Source organism: Eurosta solidaginis, chromosome 3, assembly GCF_040869045.1.
Source record: "Eurosta solidaginis isolate ZX-2024a chromosome 3, ASM4086904v1, whole genome shotgun sequence".
Classification (NCBI taxonomy): Eukaryota; Metazoa; Arthropoda; class Insecta; order Diptera; family Tephritidae; genus Eurosta; species Eurosta solidaginis.
The window spans coordinates 23417429-23435628 of NC_090321.1; the positions used below are offsets into that span (position 1 = coordinate 23417429).

General features: G+C 38.8%; 2 protein-coding genes across 2 annotated transcripts in view; both read right to left on the bottom strand.

Moving 5' to 3' along the window:
• Positions 1 to 18200, bottom strand: part of LOC137246283 (senecionine N-oxygenase-like) — a 339460-nt gene that overhangs the window by 109918 nt on the left and 211342 nt on the right. The gene's annotated exons all lie outside the window — the stretch shown is intronic.
• The window catches only part of LOC137243450 (RNA/RNP complex-1-interacting phosphatase homolog), a 33599-nt gene that overhangs the window by 8929 nt on the left and 6470 nt on the right, over positions 1 to 18200 (bottom strand). Inside the window, exons 3-5 of the mRNA XM_067771241.1 lie at positions 9578 to 9697; positions 7250 to 7329; positions 7136 to 7182 (exon numbers count right to left, since the gene is read on the bottom strand). Coding sequence (XP_067627342.1) covers positions 7136 to 7182; positions 7250 to 7329; positions 9578 to 9697 — 247 coding nt within the window. The remainder of the gene's footprint in view (positions 1 to 7135; positions 7183 to 7249; positions 7330 to 9577; positions 9698 to 18200) is intronic.

Here is an 18200-nt window from a genome sequence, read left to right on the forward strand (position 1 = left end):
ACTGTTAAATAACTTGTCAAAATTGTTGTGCTAGGAACAAATTTTCAAATAAATACATACATACATACATATAAAGTGAGTGCAGGTAAGTACGTGAACTAAGTTTAGTAAAGATATATCGATTTTTGCTCAAGTTATCGTGTTAACGACCAAGAGGAAGGACAGACGGTCGACTGTGTATAAAAACTGGGCGTGGCTTCAACCAATTTCGCTCATTTTGACAGAAAACAGTTACCGGCACAGAAGCTATGCCTTTAACAAATTTCACAAGGATTGGTAAATTTTTGTTCGACTTATGGTATTAAAAGTATTGTAGACAAATTAAATGAAAAAGGGCGGAGCCACGCCCATTTTGAAATTTTCTTTTATTTTGTTGCACCATATCATTACTAGAGTTGAATGTTGACATAATTTACTTATATACTTTAAATTTATTAAATTTTTTGTTAAAATTTTACTTCAAAAAAAAAATTTTTTTTTAAGTGGGCGTGTTCGTCATCCGATTTTGCTCATTTTTATTTAGCACTCATATAGTAATAGAAATAACGTTCCTGCCAAATTTCATCATGCTATCTTCAACGACTGCCAAATTACAGCTTGCAAAACTTTTAAATTACCTTATTTTAAAAGTGGGCGGTGCCATGCCCATTGTCCAAAATTTTACTAATTTTCTATTCTGCGTCATACGGTCAACCCACCTACAAATTCATGACTTTATCCGTCTTTGGTAATGAATTCACACTTTTTCGGTTTTTCGAAATTTTCGATATCGAAAAAGTGGGCGGGGTTATAGTCCGATTTCGTTCATTTTAAATAGCGCACAGTGCGCTAGCGGCGTTTTATTCAATTTTCAAGTTTAATAATGCAGAAATTTTGCATTTTCTATAGATAACGCATACTTCAATTAGTTAGTAATCGATAGTTAATTACCACTTCCAAGCAAATACGAACAGCTATTACCTATCAAACACAACATATTTTTTAGCAAGTACTTTACGATTTTTTTGCCTTATAGAATGTTCTTTTCATTTCGCTGTAAATAATAACATTTTTTCCTATTAACTTAAAAGCATACTTTATAGCTTACATCAAGGTAAGTACTATATGTAGAATATGTTTGGTTGATCTGTTTATGTATGTATGTGTCACTTATAAAACTCAGTTGAATTTAATTGTATTAACAACATGATATTGGTAGCCTACACCTGTATTTCGTTAATTAGAAATTAATAAAATTCAAGCGTATTCAAGTTTGTGAAAACGTGTTTTATTGTGTTCAAAATGTCTTAGTTGAACCGCTACTACCCACTACCCATCAATTTATCATTTTTTAGACACAATGACCTCAGTACCAAAACGCAATTTTTACTTAGTGTGGCTGGACGAAAAAATACTCAGGAAGAAATTTCTTGCTATCGAAAACCACGCTTTTGGCACAGTTCTTAAAAATAATAACCTAAGTTTTGACAAAGATATCAAATAAAAAATTTTCATACGACAAGGCCTGTGTAAAAGTGAGCGTGGTCACTAGAGGGTTAAGCCGATTCCATTCAATCTTGGCAGCCACCTTCCCTTTTATGAAAACTTCTATCCTGCCAAGTTTTATTTTGATCGGACAAGAAACAATTGACTTATTAGTTTAACGCCGCTATGGATATCAAATCACCCACTGTGTAGCGATCTGATATGAGTGCCCAGGAACTTACATACCAAATTTCATTAACATACCTCAAAAATTACTCAAGTTATCGTGTTTACGGACGGACGGACGGACGGACATGGCTAAATGAATTTCTTTTACGCCCAGATCATTTTGATATATAGAAGTCTATATCTATCTCGATTAGTTTATGCCTTTACAGATTACCGTTATGCGAACAAAATTACTATACTCTGTGAGCTCTGCTGAGCAGCTGAGTATAAAAATCGACGAAGCAAATAGGCTTCAACAACAACAAAGAGTGCGGCTGCCACCTCCACAATGATTTTTGTTGTTGCTCCCGAACTTTTGCCACATCTTCAGACTCCAATGTATTTTTTATTAGCTTTTATGTGAATGTTTCGTTGCTCTGAGTTGATGACAAGACCACCGCAAAGACTGGTTTGTTATTATTTGTGCTTTACTTGTTGAAATTGTTACATTTATAGTATTAATTTGTGAATGCATTCGTTATATGCCTAGATTTGTATTGTTTACTAGGAAATTTATTGCCTGGCATACAAATTGTCTTCCAATAATAGCAGAAAATAACATTGAAATTTAAAAGTAACCGACGAATGGGAGCGGCATGCAAATAAAGTGCTGCCACTATAAGGCCCGGTTTTTCAGTACAATTTCAACTCAGTTTGTCAGTTAACTACGCTTGAACTTATTCTGCAGTTTTCAGTATACTTTCACTGAAGTTTAAGCTAAGCTTAAGCGGCCGATCTGCCAGTTTTAAACTCTAGTTAACCTATCAGTTATTTGCGTTCGTACGAAATGGCGTCGAATATACCCAACAAGCATTTGGACTTGAGTACCATTAGAGCTCATGTTGATAACTAGGCATACTTCTAAAATCTCAAGAGTTGTTTCGAAATAGTGGCTCTACTCGAGAATCATAGCGTACTCAGCAAACTCAGGGAACTTTTTATAAAGCGAAATATGCTATTACTTAAGTTGAAAAAATGTAGTTAACAACCTGTGGTTCTCTAACTGGACTCAAATGTAAGATTTCAATGATGTTGATGTAGGATCGTCGCTGTGGTAGGCGGAGCACGCTATCATCACACCACGGCAGTCGCCTATATAATTTATTCTTGATTAGTTACGCTTCATTACTGCTATCAGCCAGGTGTTTATTTCTCACAATAAACAGCTGTTGGTCTTGTACCACCACTTCTTGGAGATTTTTTTAACTCCACGGCAACTCGATGTATAATGTAAGATATCAACTGGAGAAATGGGTTGAATATACATTTGAGAACTGTACATTTCTCAAAATCTCTCGAAATTAGGATAAAAATTGGAAAATATTAATGACGTTGGAGCTCAACTGGAAAACTTTTAATTTTACAAAATGTCTCAAAGGTTGAATAGTGACTGGAGAATGAAGTTGGATATCAACTCGAGAACTATCTGGTTCAACAATAATTAAATAATGATGTTGGATATCACTTCCGGAACTAGATACATATTTCGCATGAGAATTTTTTTACATGTTTGTTGGGTAAACAAAAAACAAAGATAATAAAAAAAACCAATGTTGCCGCACAAAACATGATACCCCAAAAGCGGCCTTAAACTGTGACTGAAAAACTGCTCAGTAGTTTAACTGGAGTTTGAATTTGACTAGAGTTTAAGCAAGCTTAGTTTAAGCTTAGCTTAACCAACCACTGATAAACTGGCCCTAAATGTATTTTTGAGAAACTTTTAACTACTTTTCTAAAAAACGAGATAACTCAAGAGTCTGCTAAGTAGAAAATTATGCGTTGAAATTAAAAATAAAACACGCACAATATTTGATTATCACTGAGTGAACGTGACAGCTGCAGCAAAAATGTTGCAACATTATTCTCTTTATAGCCGTTTGTGAAACTAAATTTTTTCAAATCTCATTTCACGTTGCCAAAGTGTAGGTTAATTGGTGTTAGGTAGCTTTAATAACACGAAATGTAGGTATGCTGACAACGCACCGCATAGATGAAAGTTTATAAAACAATTTGTATTTAACCAAAGTGGGTGCACTTGCAACGACCTCATAATTGGCATAAATCATATGCGAAGAAAGATAAACAAAGAAACGTAAGATTCACGCGTTGATAAATATGCAGAGAATAGCTTTTTTAGGGACAGAGGAATCAAGTAGAAAGCAAAAGAGGTTTAATATGACATTGCAAGTGCAGTGTGCCTTTTTTGAGATACTGTTGTAGAATAAGTATATACGCCCCACCAGCGGGTTAGGGGGCTTAGAATATACACGCGGTAGGTATGCCTGTCGTAGGAGGCGACAAAAATATAAAACTCATTCAAGGGTTGTGTAGTGCAACCCTTTCTGAGCTGAGGCTCAGGCGACCCCAAGTTCCTTATGGATCTAGAGGTGGGAGGGCGTTAATGGCCTAGAAAGATTCATGGGACCATACTAAATCGTTCACGAGGGGTACTACTTTAATGGTGTTTGTTACCGGAACGCACCGTATCTATAGCCGAAAAAGGTCCATCAACATCGATAACACTCCCCAAAACCTTCGGAGAGTGTAGTTATCTGTACAACAACAACAACAGCATTTCCTTAAGGAAAAGTTTAACTTAAATGTTTTTTCTGTTCTATAGTAAAGTTGTTAACGAATTTTTTCGTTTAATGACAAAAATCAATGTCGAAATTCGTATTTTACCTTCAATGTTTAAATATCAACATTCGCCCCTGAAGATGCCAGGGAAAGTTGGCGAAACGTTGGGCCGTAAGGTGAAATAACTCGTTTTATTTGCACTCAACCCATTTAGATCGAACTAGCTTAAAAATACACACAAAATTTACATAGTTTATATCCAATTGCCAAAGTTTGCCAAGCTGTGTTAATAAATTTGAAATTTTCGATATCGAAAAAGTATTGTAACGAATTTAGGGAAATTTCGCTTATTTTAAACCTTTTGTTAACGTTCGAATCGCTAAGCGGGTTAATAAATCACTCCCATATTCAGTATTACAAACTGGTCTTTATTTAGATTACTTTGGGAGTAGTACTTCACAATTACACTTCACAACGAACAGCGTGTTTAAATCAAAACTGAGTAATCATTCCTCAGCTTGCGCTGCTTTTACACTATCTGTTGCCGCGTCCGCATATTTCTACTAAGGTCTAGACGTTTCGCCTTCTAGAACTGCTGTATCTCCTGCTTGGTAATTGAGCTACATATATGCGTGTGTATGTGTGAGTAACAACTTCGCCTGATGACTACATCTTTGAGTGTAAGGTATCTGGCTGTTCATGTTTTTGTTGTTGCGTGATTATTAACTACCCTAGTGATGTCGCCACAGTATATATGGTTATATTCCGATTCCACCTATTTTCATTAAAGTGTGTAGCCACCATATGTTGTTGTTGTTGTTGTAGCGACAAGCACACTCCCCGAAGGCCTTGGGGAGTGTTATCGAGTTGATGGTCCTTTGCCGATCCGGTACGTTGCGGTACCAAGCACTACCATCTCGGGAACGATCTGTTATTACCACATGCGACCTTTTAGGCCATACCGCCCTCCGACCCCCTAAATCCATGAGGAACTCGGGATCGCCAGAGCCTCGGCTGTTAATGAAACAGGATGCGCCACGGAAACTGAGGTTGACAATTGGGTTTGGAGAAGATATGTATTGCGCTGGCAACCTGAAAGGGCTGCGCTACACAAACCCCTTGAATCTGGTATTTTAGTCGCCTCTTACGACAGGCATACTTACCGTGGGTATATTCTAACCCCCTAACACGCTGGGGGTGTAGCCATCATATTACAATCCTTTATAGAAGGATGTGCGCGGAGGCAAACCTTGTGCTCTTGCTTTTATAAATGTGCATAAAGTGTATTGTAATTTGATCTGATAGCAATTCAAAGAGTCTGTTTGTAGTATGAATATGCCGAAATGAACTCACCATTTTCAGATTTCTAACTTAACTTAAATGTTTTTCTGTTCTATAGTAAAGTTTAGCATTTTAAGTCGTTAGCGAATTGTGAAAAGAAATTAAACTAGATTTAGTTCATATCTCTTCAGTCAACAAAATTTTCATTTCAATTGCAACCTTTTAACCTGTCTCCTGAGATACGATTTTTTAATTACTTCGTTCAGATACGGCCTTATTAACAGAATGTCTGAGGTACATCAGTTTTAACAAAACTTTTAAGTTACGGCCATTATATTAGGATATGTCGATATACATATAACGAAGGCCAAGATTTTCTGCTGCCTTCCTATTAACTCCAATAAAATGTTGGTCCACTCTAACCAGAGGGTTAAGGGGCTTAGAACGTACCCGCGATAAGACAAGACTCTCGTACAAGGCGGTTGAATTTCAGACCCAAAGCTTCGGGGAATAGGAAACAAAAACGTTATCAGAACAGTTCTGGAGCATACCGGATTCGAATGGGATATTTTTCGCATCCATTATCAATTTTCAAGAATTCGGCATGAGGATAGTGAAGAAGATGGTGAAGAATTAATTATTGGCAAGAATTGCAAAAGTCGAAAGCTTTTGTGTACTGTATGTATCCATTATAAATTTCCGAAAACTAAATTTAGCACTGCATAACAGCACGTATGAGGAAGACTGTGGTTGATGGAGATAAGTTGTTGCCTTTGTACTACTGTATGCATGCAAAAATATATAGCTATAGCTTCCAAATGCGATGCTGATCTGAGATTTTGTGTATTGTCTGCTGCCATAATAAATTTCCAAACATTAAGCGATAGTTCACAAGAAGCATAGATCAGTTATACTAGTAAAGATAAAAGTAGGTTTAAAATTTAAAGTATTGTAATTAAAGAAATGTGACCTAATTTTGCTTATAGAAGCGATTACTTTAATTTTACAGGGAGGCAAAACCCTCCCAATTGCCAAATTTTGCCAATCTGTGTTAATAAATTTTATCATATTTCCATGTTAGAAATTTTCGATATCGAAAAAGTATATGTAGTTATATTTCGATTCAACCTATTTTCACTACGATGTGTACTCATCACATCACAATCTTTGTGCGCGTAGACAAACCTTTTGCTCTTGCTGCAAAAGATCTGCTTGTAGTACGAATCAGAGATTTGCTTTGAGTACTAATAAAATTAGTGCACTTAGTCATGAGCCAAAAAATTTTGTCTAAATGTGTACTTAGTCAAGTACAGACAAATACTATGAGTGATTAGCACATAAATTAGAAAATACATACGAGTGCCCCGTAACACATATATCTCACACATATATGACATTGTTGAGTATAAACTGATGTCATAGTCGCTTTAACTCAGGAATGATAAAATAATTATTGTTACGCCTTGAGTTCGATTCACACCCGCGATCTTAAAAATCAGTAGGCCGATATAACAACAAAATTGTTATAACGTTAAAAGATGAATTATTGCAGCTCACTGGTACGAATATGCCGAAATAAACTCACCATTTTCAGGATTTTTATTTACAAACGATTTCACTATGTTTCGAAATCTGTTAAAAGATAAAAAAAAAATAATAAATAATTATTAATTAAAAAGAATGCTCAAGCCTAACTTACTGTTTGGCCAAATGAGGCGGTGGCGTTTGATGACCAGGGATCATTAGTTTATGATACTCAATTCCATTTTTCTGAAACATCTGCAAAGCATAAATTTTTTTTAAGAATACGCATGGAAGGTTTAATATCTTGTACATTTAGTTTTATTTGTTATTGTTTAATTCCATAGGTTTAACCCTTAAATGCATGAGGTCAGCCCCAAATATGGAGACCCAGTTTCACCTATGCAAAACAACCCCCTAAACGCGAAATGGATCACCATTTTAAAAATAAATTAGCCGTTTTCCGGAAAAAGCGGAAAATGTGATTTTTTATTTGTACCTTATATGGTACGCTATGCATTGTGAGTGAAAGGGTGTATATTTTTATAGGCAAATTATATTTCAGTGTATTCAAATCAAAGGAAATACGTGTACATATTTACTTAAGTAAAGTCAATTAGTGAAAATAATTTATAAATATACTTCGTATAAATTTTTATTTTTTTTTTTTTCTTGTGATACCAACTTTTTATGAGCAACAAAACAATTACATTTACTATTCAACCAGAGATGTACGTTACACTTTTCACATTTGAATATTGATCGATTATTCACGTTCTTATCACCAATATTACACGTCCCGTTTTTGCCTCTGGCACGACCTTCAACTACGGGATAATGATGGATGCCGTCGAAACGTAAATTTTGGTGGGTCCACGTTTATCTGGCGCACGAGAGGCAATTGTGTGTACACCAGACCGGTTTGGTTTGTTGCCATATTCGTCAGCACGTAACATATTTCCAGACGGAACGCCTTTTGAGTCACTGGAGTACTAGGATTTGATCTTTTAAAAAGTAGCCAAGCATTTACCATGCATATATCCAATAGGTGATAAAATATTCTAAGATACTATTTTCGGCTTTTCAACACAATTTTTAAGCGACCAATGTGGGAATCCATAAGACCCACACCTCCCATATGCATATTGTACTCTTTAACTATTTGGGCGCAAGAGATAGTAATAACTTTCGTCTCTTTCTTATCGCACCGCAATATAGTCTGATCTACAACATTATCAATATGTGGATTTAACACCTGTTTCATCCCAACGAAAGTGGAAACAAGTTTAACTACACGATTATCCTTCCCTGATATAGTTGTTATTTGTATACCATGTATTGTGGTTAAAAACTCTGCTAATACTCCTCGATTCATTTTCATCATATCCTTTGTCTCTAGAAGTTTGCAATTTTTGATCCTATTTCGGTTGGCGGTCCCAACACTGTGTATACCTTGGGTTCGTAAATAAATCAATAACGGTACGGAGGTATAATAATTACCACACGAGTCATGCGCACAACAATATTAGCCGAGGCCTTCAAATCTGGTTCTCCAGGTAGTAAACAATGAGTTTCGTCAGTATAAATTTCAAACTTGTACATAAAACCAGATACGTCACAAAGGGCAAAGAACTTGAACCCCCATTTCTTCGGTTGTTATTGGGTTGGTTTGTTGGGGAGATATACTAAATAAATAACAAAATGACGTTCACATCGTCATCGTAAATTTTTGTTAAAAATTAATCACTAATCGAATCTTCATCCAACTATTCAGTCGTTTTCGGCTTGATTTCTAATTCGCTTTGGTCCTGGTGTTTCATCCATTAGATCATCGAATGCATCCTCGGGCTCATCTTCATCAAAAGACACATTTCCGTTTTTGGGTATATCTGATCCTACCTGATCTTCGAAATCATCACATAGCATATCTGCCTCTTCATCTGTATTATACCTCTTTCCGCCAATTATATATTCATCCATGACTGAAATAAAATTACTTAAAAAGTGCAATTTTTTATATGGCTTAGATGCATGAAGTACCATATATGGTGCATCCGCAAAAAAGCCAATAAACTATAAATACCGTTACATTTGATTACATTGCATTTTAATATCGCAGGTACTTACCTGGTATATTTATTTAATACAAAATAACACAAAACATATTTTATTGAGGTATAAAATTCACACTTTGATTTTGTTGCAAAAATCACGTCCTTTTGCCACGTTTGCTCACGGACAACTAACTAAAAATTTCTGAAGGCTGTGATAATATTTACAAAAAAGCTAGATTTTTTAGTTCCAATCTAGACTAAATAAAAATGCAGTTCATATTAATTTGAAGGAGATATGATGAAGTAAAAGGGCGTACCTTATATGGTACGCTATGCATTTAAGGGTTAAGACATATGTGATTATACATTTGATTAGTGCAATGCTGCAACACCTTTTTCACAAAATCTTGAACAATCCCACGAACAAAAAGTAAATTCATAATGCTATTTACCCCTGGGTTATAATATCGTGTTGTATTGGTTAGATCGATAATCATGCCCAAATTTGGTATTGTCCGCATTAACATTTTGCCATCGAGACGATCTTTTTCAGCTACATCTTTATTGACGAGCTAAAAACGAATCAAAAATAGTAAAAAATTAAAAATTATTTTTTAGAAAATTTATTTTTCTTGCTATTTATAGCACAAAATAATAGTCCAAGATACTGCAGTGTATCGCGTGATAGATATGTATAAGCAAAATTGATACAATAAACTTGTTTTGTCAATGTAAAACGTAAATTGAAAAATAGCAACAGAGGCCCCTTAAGTCATTCAGAAAAGGAGACCACCCTAAATGTCCAACAAAATGAATTGCTTAATTAACGAAAAATAATAAAATATAGTCACAAGCGCGTAGAAAGCTCATCGGCATGCGCATAAATATTCACGGTATGCAATAAAATCTTGTATACATGCGCAGGTATACACATTAGACTGCTCCGAAATAATGTTTCTATTCAACAAGCTCGAACTTATTGTTCGGATTAAAAGATATCTGATATGATCCCAGGAAAATGACTTAAGTTGCGTTAAATTCTATTTTCTTTTCATGTGCCATTTTTTTCGCTTTCCGTCTCAATCGTTTTCGTTAATGGCGTTTCTTCCGAAATCAACGCAGGTTTCAGGTCAGGTTTCTGTTCCGTTTACGTTCCGGGTTAGGCCCGGTTCCGGTTTTGGTCCCGATGTGTCTCCCGATTTCGTTCTCGAATGAAATTCCGATTTGGGTCGCTTCCAATTCGCATTTTGATTCCGGTGTCGGTTCCAGTTCCGATGCCAGCTCCGATTTCATGTTCCGGTCCTAGCCTAGGTTTTATTCAGGTTCTTTGTTTTTGTTGTTGTTGTAGCGATAAGTACACTCCTCGAAGGCCCTGGGGAGTGTTATCGATGTTGATGGCCCTTTGCCCGATGCAGGTCCAGTACGTTCCGGTAACAAGCACCATTAAAGTACTAACACGACCATCTCGGGAACGATTTGGTATGACCGCAAGAAACCTTCTAGGCCATACCGCCCTCCCACCCCCTAGATCCATGAGGAGCTTGGGGTCGCCAGAGCCTCGGCTGTTATAGAAACAGGATTCGCCACGGGAAGTTGAGGTCGACAATTAGGTTGGAGGAGTCATATATTGCTCTGGCAATCCCTTGAATGGGTACACAGCCCTTTGAATCATTCAGGGTACGTTGTTGTTGTTGCTGTAGCCATAAGGTTGCTCCCCGAAAGCTTTGGGGAGTGTTATCGATGTGATGGTTCTTTGCCGGATACAGATCCGGTACGCTCCGGTAACACCACACCATTAAGGTGATAGCCCGATCATCTCGGGACCGATTTATGTGGCCACATTAAACCTTCAGGCCATCCCTCCCTCCCCGCCCCAAGTTCCATGAGGAGCTTGGGGTCGCCAGAGCCTCGTCTGTTAGTGAAACAGGATTCGCAGCGGATAGGTGAGGTTGACAATTGGGTTTGGAGAAGCTATATATTGCGCGGTAACCTGAAAGGGTCGCGCTACACAACCCCTTGAATCTGGTATTTTAGTCGCCTCTTATAACAGGCGTACCTACCGCAGGTATATTCTTACCCCCTAACCCGCTGAGGACATTCAGGGTACGTCTTCGGTTCGTATTTCAAATTAAGGCACTGTTTCGGTTATGATCCAGGTTCGGTATCCACTTGGATCCCAGAAAATTACAATAAATCCTTTTTCATATCCAAGTGAAATTCTAAAGCCCATTTGAAAGTAAACAAAAAAATTGTTTTTTTTTTCTGAAACGGTCTAATGTTGCATACATAATCTTTGCGTTTACGGTATGACATGTTGTGCCTGCAAGGGAATTTCTGTGTGGTATAATTAATATAAATTTAACTTTAAGCCACAACAAGAAATGCCAAACAGCATTCATCCTGTAGCCTAAAAAAACTGTGTAAATAAGGAATTGAGTAAATTATTTTGCGACAAGAAAAAAATTTTACAATGCGCCAGCATAAACATGAGATGGGCCAAACTCAATGCCAATACAAGCTCTGTACCTTTAGTATGTAGCTGTTATTTAAACATGTAAAACAATTTAATTTCATATTCATATTTTGCTTGATTTTAATATTAACTGGCGCTTCGAATTTTGTTCTGGCAGCACATTGCGTGGACGGTTATACGGCGGGCAATTGGCGTGTGGTCTGCTGACCCAGTGTTTATGATAACTTTACTTTTCATCACACGCATGGGGAGTCTTTTGGCAGCTTAAAGCATGTCAGTTGCCACTTTTATGCATAATTACAAAATTTCAAAGAAAAAAGTTTGTTTTAGTCTTTTTGTACAAGGCTCTGTTGTTGTTGTTGTAGCAATGCTTCGCCCCACCTAACAGCCGCGACCGATCACAAATTGTCATCAATATCCTCTGACGGGAGTCCAAGGAAACTTACCGTTTCAACAGGGGTGGACCATAAGGAAAGGGGTGTTAAAGGCGTTGGTTCCACATTACAATTAAAGAGATGGTTGGTGTCATGTGGGGACACATTGCAAGCGGGGCATACATTTTGTATGTCGGGGTTGATTCTGGATAGGTAAGAGTTTAAATGTTACAGTATCCAGAACGAAGTTGAGCAAGAGTGACACGCGTTTCCCTGGGGAGTATGGGTTCCTCTTCCGCGGGTTTTGGATACTTTTCTTTAAGTACTGGATTCACCGGGCAATTCCCGGCATAAAGGTCCGACGCCTGTTTATGGAGTTCACCAAGGACCTGCTTGTGTTTTTTCGCTTCAAACGGCTGGGTTCTCAGGTGCCATATTTCCTCAAAATGCTTACGGAGATGACTCCTTAAGCCCCTAGGCGGTGCTGGTTCATCAATCAGATGTCTGTTGGGATGCTCAGGTTTCTGGGTATTCAACAGGAACTGTTTGGTCAGCATCTCATTTCTCTCCCTGATGGGGAGTATTCTCGCCTCATTATGCAGATGGTGGACATAAGAAGACAGCCCGTGGCTATTCTGAGAGCAGTATTTTGGCAGGCCTGTAGTTTCTTCCAGTGGGTAATTTTTAGGCTTGGCGACCATATGGGTGACGCGTAGCACGTAATCGGCTGGCTAATTGCTTTGTATGTAGTCATGAGCGTTTCTTTATCTTTTCCCCAGGTACTGCCAGCGAGGGATTTGAGGATTTTTTTACGGCTCTGAATTCTCGGAACAATTGCGGCTGCGTGCTCACCAAAATGTAGATCCTGATCAAACGTCACACCCAAGATTTTGGGGTGTAGGACAGTCGGTAGTGTAGTGCCATCGACGTGGATGTTCAAAATGGTCGACATTTGGGACGTCCATGTTGTAAATAAGGTCGCGGAAGATTTAGTCGGTGATAATGCCAGGTTTCGCGAGGCGAAAAAACTGGAGAGATCAGAGGTAGCCGTTTATTTTATTGCATAGCGCATCGATCTTTGGGCCTGGGCCTGTGGCCATTATTGTGCAGTCATCGGCGTAGGAAACGATTGTGACTCCTTCCGGTGGTGAAGGTAGCTTAGATATGTAGAAATTAAACAAAAGTGGGGATAGGACACCACCCTGTGGCACCCCTTGTTTAATTCTCCTTGGTTTTGATGTTTCGTTTCTAAATTGCACCGATGCCTGCCGACCACCCAGATAATTTGCGGTCCACCTTTTAAGACATGGGGGAAGGGTAGACCCTTCCAGGTCTTGCAGTAACGAGCCATGGTTGACCGTATCAAAAGCTTTTGATAGGTCTAGCGCTACGAGTACTGTTCTATGGTGGGGGTATTGATTTAAACCGCAATTTATCTGGGTGCTAATGGCATTTAGCGCGGTGGTAGTGCTATGTAGTTTTCTGTAGCCATGCTGATGAGAGGCTAGCTGCAAATTTGCTTGGAAATAAGGGAGCAAAATGGCTTCAAGCGTCTTTGCTACTGGCGATAGGAGAGATATCGGACGATACGACTCACCTATGTTAGCTGGTTTCCCAGGCTTTAGTAGCGGGACCACCTTGGCTATTTTCCATTTCTCGGGTATGACAAAGGTGGAAAGAGACAGGTTGAAGACATGCGCTAAATATTTGAAACCCTCTTTCCCTAGGCTTTTAAGCATCGGCATGGCTATGCCGTCTGGGCCCACTGCTTTGGATGGTTTAGCGCGACCAATGGCGTCCTCAACCTCTTTAGCGGTGATGGTGATTGGTGACGCGCTGAATCTGTGTTTATGTGCGTGTCTATTGGCTCTCCGTTTATCTTTGTCGACCGTATGATGCATTATATATTGTCGGCAGAAAGCGTTCGCGCATTTTTTCGCATCCGTCAGCACTTTGTCGCCAAAAGCGATGGAAACTTTGTCTTTGTGCTTAGTCGGATTCGATAGGGACTTTACGGTGGACCAAAGTTTACCCACACCGGTAGAGAGGTTACAACCTCTTAGGTGCTCCTCCCATTTCGCCCGCTTGTGTTCGTCCACAAGCAATCTGATGCGTTGGTTTATATCCCTTATTTGGGGGTCGCCTGGATCAAGCTGTCTTATAAGGTCACGTTATCTCGCTAAGTTTGCGGCCTCCGCCGGGAAGTGGGGCCGGATTTCGGAAATTCTCCCGGCAGGAATGAAACGTGCCGAGGCGGATTCAATGACCTTACGGAAGGCACGCTCCCCTTGGCGGGCATCAGTCGGGATAGGGAGGGCAGCAAAGCGGTTGTCTGTAAAAGATTTATATTCTTCCCACTTTCCTTTTTTGAAGTTTATGAAAGTGCGTTTTTCGGTGACGATGAAGTCGGCGGTACGCTCGAGCGAAATAAGTATGGGCAGGTGGTCGGATGCCAATGTTACCATCGGCTGCCAGTTGATGCAGTTTACGAGTTCTGCGCTCACGATTGAGATATCTGGCGAACTGTGACAGCTTCCTACCATACGTGTGGGGGCGTCTCCGTTTATTGTGCAGAACGTCGTTTCTTCTATTTGATCCGCCAACATCTCACCCCTATGGTCCGCCCGCAAGTTTGAATGCCATAGATCGTGATGGGCATTGAATTCGCCTAAGATAATGCGATTGTTGCCAGTGAGTAAGGCTCTGATATTAGGGCGGTATCCACTGGGCCAACAGGTGGCAGGAGGGATGTAGATGTTGATGATTTCTAGGTTTTCATCGCCTGACCGGACAGATAGGCCTTGACGTTCTAAGACATTGTCCCTGCGGTCGATGCCAGGATCAAATATATAATATTGCACAGAGTAGTGTATGATAAACGCGAGGCCGCCCCCATTTCCGCTCTCACGGTCTTCAATGCAGATCTTGCTGTGAGTTTAGTTTCTTGAATCGCAGCAATGCGGATGTTGTGCCGCTTCATGAAATCGACTATCTCCGTAATCTTCCCAGTTAGTCCATTACAGTTTAACTGCAGAATTCTGAAGTGCAGAAGGGGTGACGCCGCCAATCTGGGGGTAAGTGACGGGTGACTACGCCTGGGTTGTGGAAGGCCATGACGCAATTGGTGTTGTGGCCCTGGGACTGGGCGTCCTTGGGCAAGCATTGGGGTGCCCGGATGATTTGGGTTTGCGACCTAGCAAGATGGCGCGATGAAACGCGTCGGGGGGTTGCCGTCGCGGAGACCAGAGCATCTAGGAAAGTGGCACCTTACTTAGCATTTGTTGACGACATATCTAAATTCTCTATAAATCGGTGTGAACCTCTTGTTTTGCCAGAAGACGCTTACCATCCTTCTCTTGAGATAACTTACGAAATCATAAGCAACGAAGTCGGCTGCACTAACAAAACATGTGTCTACCAGATGCTTGGATTTTTCCAAAACTAATTTCAACAATTTAAATAAAGAGCTTTCTGAGATAACTTGGCCTCGATATAAAGAGGATGTAGAGGAAAACGTTTTACCTTTTAATAAAACCATTTATACTTTATTTGAAAAACATGTGCCCAAACGCAAATGCTCGTACATAGAACCAGTGCAATCCTGGTTTACTAAAGATTTAAAAGCTTTAAAAAATAAGAAATCACGTTTATTCAAATTATATAAGAGAACCGGTTTACATTCTCATTATGCACAGTACGCTATTTTCCGTCATAAGTATTTTGAACTTAATAAAAAGTGTTATAAAGCTTACATATGTAAAATTAAAAGAAACATTATTTGCCACCCGAAGTCTTTTTATGATTTCGTAAATTCTAAACGCAGAACTAACGGATTTCCTTCTGCCATGAAGTTTAGAAATAGCATTTCCAGCGACGATCAAGAGATTGCAAACTTCTTCGCTAAATTCTTTCACTCTAATTATTCTGCTGTGGTTGATTCATCACCTACAAATTATCCGTATGAGCTCCATTCTAGTAACTCAATATATGCCCCACATTTGCTGCCTGAAGATGTTCTACTACATCTAAAGACCCTAAAAGAATCCTTCAAATACGGTCCCAATTTGATCCCAACATGTTTTCTTAAAAAATGTGCGGAATACATTTACCAGCCACTTACTGATCTGTTTAACCTCTTTTTAAAAAATGGCATTTTCCCGACGGCTTGGAAGGAATCTTTTCTTATCCCACTCCATAAAAAAGGAAGCAAGTCGTCTATTGAAAACTATCGTGGAATAGCAAAGCTCTCCGCTATCCCTAAGCTTTTCGAAGCAATCGTTACTACTCACCTTACATTTTCGATTTCTACATTGATAGATAGTTCTCAGCATGGCTTTTGTAGAGCCAAATCAACCACAACCAATTTGCTTGAATTTACAACACACGTTTTTAATGGGTTTAGAAACAATCATCATACCGACGTTATATGCACTGATTTCAGCAAAGCTTTCGACAACGTACGCCACTCATTACTTGTTTATAAACTCGAATTGCTTGGTTTTCAACCTGGCCTAACTCGCTGGATCTCCTCCTATCTTTGCGGTAGAACTCAGAGTCATTTTTAAAAAAATTTGTTCGAATGGCATCGATGTTCCCTCCGGTGTGCCTCAGGGCAGCCATCTCGGTTCTATTCTGTTTTTATACTCAGTTGAGCAGAGCTCACAGAGTATATTAAGTTTGATTAGATAACGGTTGGTTGTACATATATAAAGGAATCGAGATAGATATAGACTTCCATATATCAAAATAATCAGGATCGAAAAAAAATTTGATTGAGCCATGTCCGTCCGTCCGTCCGTCCGTCCGTCCGTTAACACGATAACTTGAGTAAATTTTGAGGTATCTTGATGAAATTTGGTATGTAGGTTCCTGAGCACTCATCTCAGATCGCTATTTAAAATGAACGATATCGGACTATAACCACGCCCACTTTTTCGATATCGAAAATTTCGAAAAACCGAAAAAGTGCGATAACTCATTACAAAAGACAGATAAAGCGACGAAACTTGGTAGATGGGTTGACGCTATGACGCAGAATAGAAAATTAGTAAGATTTTGGACAATGGGCGTGGCCCCGCCCACTTTTACAAGAAGGTAATTTAAAAGTTTTGCAAGCTGTAATTTGGCATTCGTTGAAGATATCATGATGAAATTTGGCAGGAACGTTACTACTATTACTCTATATGTGCTAAATAAAAATTAGCAAAATTGGATTAAGAACACGCCCGCTTTTTAAAAAAAAAATTTTTTAAATTCAAATTTTAACAAAAAATTTAATATCTTTACTGTATATAAGTAAATTAAGTCAAAATTCAACTCCAGTAATGATATGATGCAACAAAATACAAAAATAAAAGAAAATTTCAAAATGGGCGTGGCTCCGCCCATTTTCATTTAGTTTGTCTAGAATACTTTTATTGCCATAAGTCGAACAAAAATTTACCAATCCTTCTCAAATTTGGTAGGAGCATAGATTCTATGACGGTAACTGTTCTCTGTGAAAATGGGCGAAATCGGTGGAAGCCACGCCCAGTTTTTATACACAGTCCACCGTCTGTCCTTCCGCTCGGCCATTAACACAATAACTTGAGCAAAATCCGATATATCTTTACTAAACTTAGCCCACGTACTTACCTGAGCTCACTTTTTCTTGGTATAAAAAATGGGCGAAATCTGGCCATAACCACGCCCACTTTATCGATATCGAAAATTACGAAAAATGAAAAAAATGCCATAATTCTATACCAAATACGAAAAAAGGGATGAAACATGGTAACTGGATTGGTTTGTTGACGCAAAATATAACTTTGGAAAAATCTTTGTAAAATGGGTCTGACACCTACCATATTAAGTAGAAGAAAATGAAAAAGTTCTACAAGGCGAAATCAACAGCCCTTGGAATCTTGGCAGGAATACTGTTAGTGGTATTGCATATATAAATAAATTAGCAGTACCCGACAGATGATTTTCTGGATCACCTGGTCCACATTTTGGTGGATATCACGAGAACGCCTTCACATATACATCTAAGGGCCACTCGCTTTTAAAACCCTCATTAATACCTTTAATTTGATATCCATATCGTACAAAAACATACCAGAGTCACCCCTGTCCCACCCTAATGGCGATATCTCGAAAAGGCGTCCACCTATAGAACTAATGCCCCCTCTCTCTTAAAATGCTAGTAACACCTTTCGTTTGATACCCATATCGTACAAACATTCTAGA